This window comes from Gorilla gorilla, chromosome 22, assembly GCF_029281585.2.
Source record: "Gorilla gorilla gorilla isolate KB3781 chromosome 22, NHGRI_mGorGor1-v2.1_pri, whole genome shotgun sequence".
Lineage (NCBI taxonomy): Eukaryota > Metazoa > Chordata > Mammalia > Primates > Hominidae > Gorilla > Gorilla gorilla.
In genome coordinates, this window is record NC_073246.2 from 32,193,627 (window position 1) to 32,194,527 (window position 901).

At 39.4% G+C, this 901-nt stretch overlaps 1 protein-coding gene across 1 annotated transcript; it reads right to left on the reverse strand.

Moving 5' to 3' along the window:
• KRTAP25-1 (keratin associated protein 25-1) lies at positions 1-302 on the reverse strand. The gene is given in 2 exon segments (XM_019017675.2): positions 1-206; positions 209-302. Coding segments are annotated over 2 exon segments (300 nt in total).
• Between the last annotated feature and the right edge of the window lie 599 nt (positions 303-901).

Sequence of the window (901 nt, forward strand, 5' to 3'; positions counted from 1 at the left end):
TCAGCATGTTCTTCTAAGAAATGGAGATTGCCAACCCACAAAATCAGAACAAGCTGGTTGGAAACTGCTGTGCATGAAGGAAATAGGTTGGAAACTATGAGACACATAATTCAGGGATCTGAAGCTGTTGGATATAGAACCTATAGGTTGATTACCATAGGAGAAATAGCTCAAAGGATAGCAGGTCCTGGACACAAAATTCAGTGGCGACAAAAAATAAAGCTCGGTGATTGACAGCCATAAGAGATGTGGTTTTGGGGGTGGCAACTACTGAAAAAATAGCCTTGAGATCTGTTATGCATTGAGGATTGGCAGGAACTTGAGAAATAAGGATTGATAGAAAAACAGCTAGTTGAGTGGCAAGGTCTGGAGACACAGTAAGTAGTAGAAAGCAGCAAGAAATTTCACAAATTGCATGCACACAACTGGATGAATGGTAGCTGGAAGATTTACCACATGTCTCTGGGGAGTTTTCTAGAAGTCAAATTCAGCATTGGTTGGACAAGCACAGAGCATGGTCCCAGTTTACACAAGTAGGCCAAAGTGCAGTGGATGAGGTGACAAGAACATGGCAGTAACTCCCAAGACAGCAGAAGTTGTATTTTCCATAATAGCAGATGCTGGCTGACATGATAGAGTCTGAAGTAAGGCTTTCGTTCAGATAAGTAACAAAGAATAGCTTATCTAAGTCTACATCAAACTAGACCAGGTTGCTTCTATACCTTGATAGCTATATACTCAGACTCTCTGCCTCCCCATATTTTAGATTAATTTGCATCATAATATCTCATGAACTTAGTGTTGTGTTGCCTATGAAGATAACTTTCTTCTCATCCATAAAATAATTTTGGTTTTAATCTTCTATATATCTACAGTTGTAATCTTTCTCCTGTTTATCAGG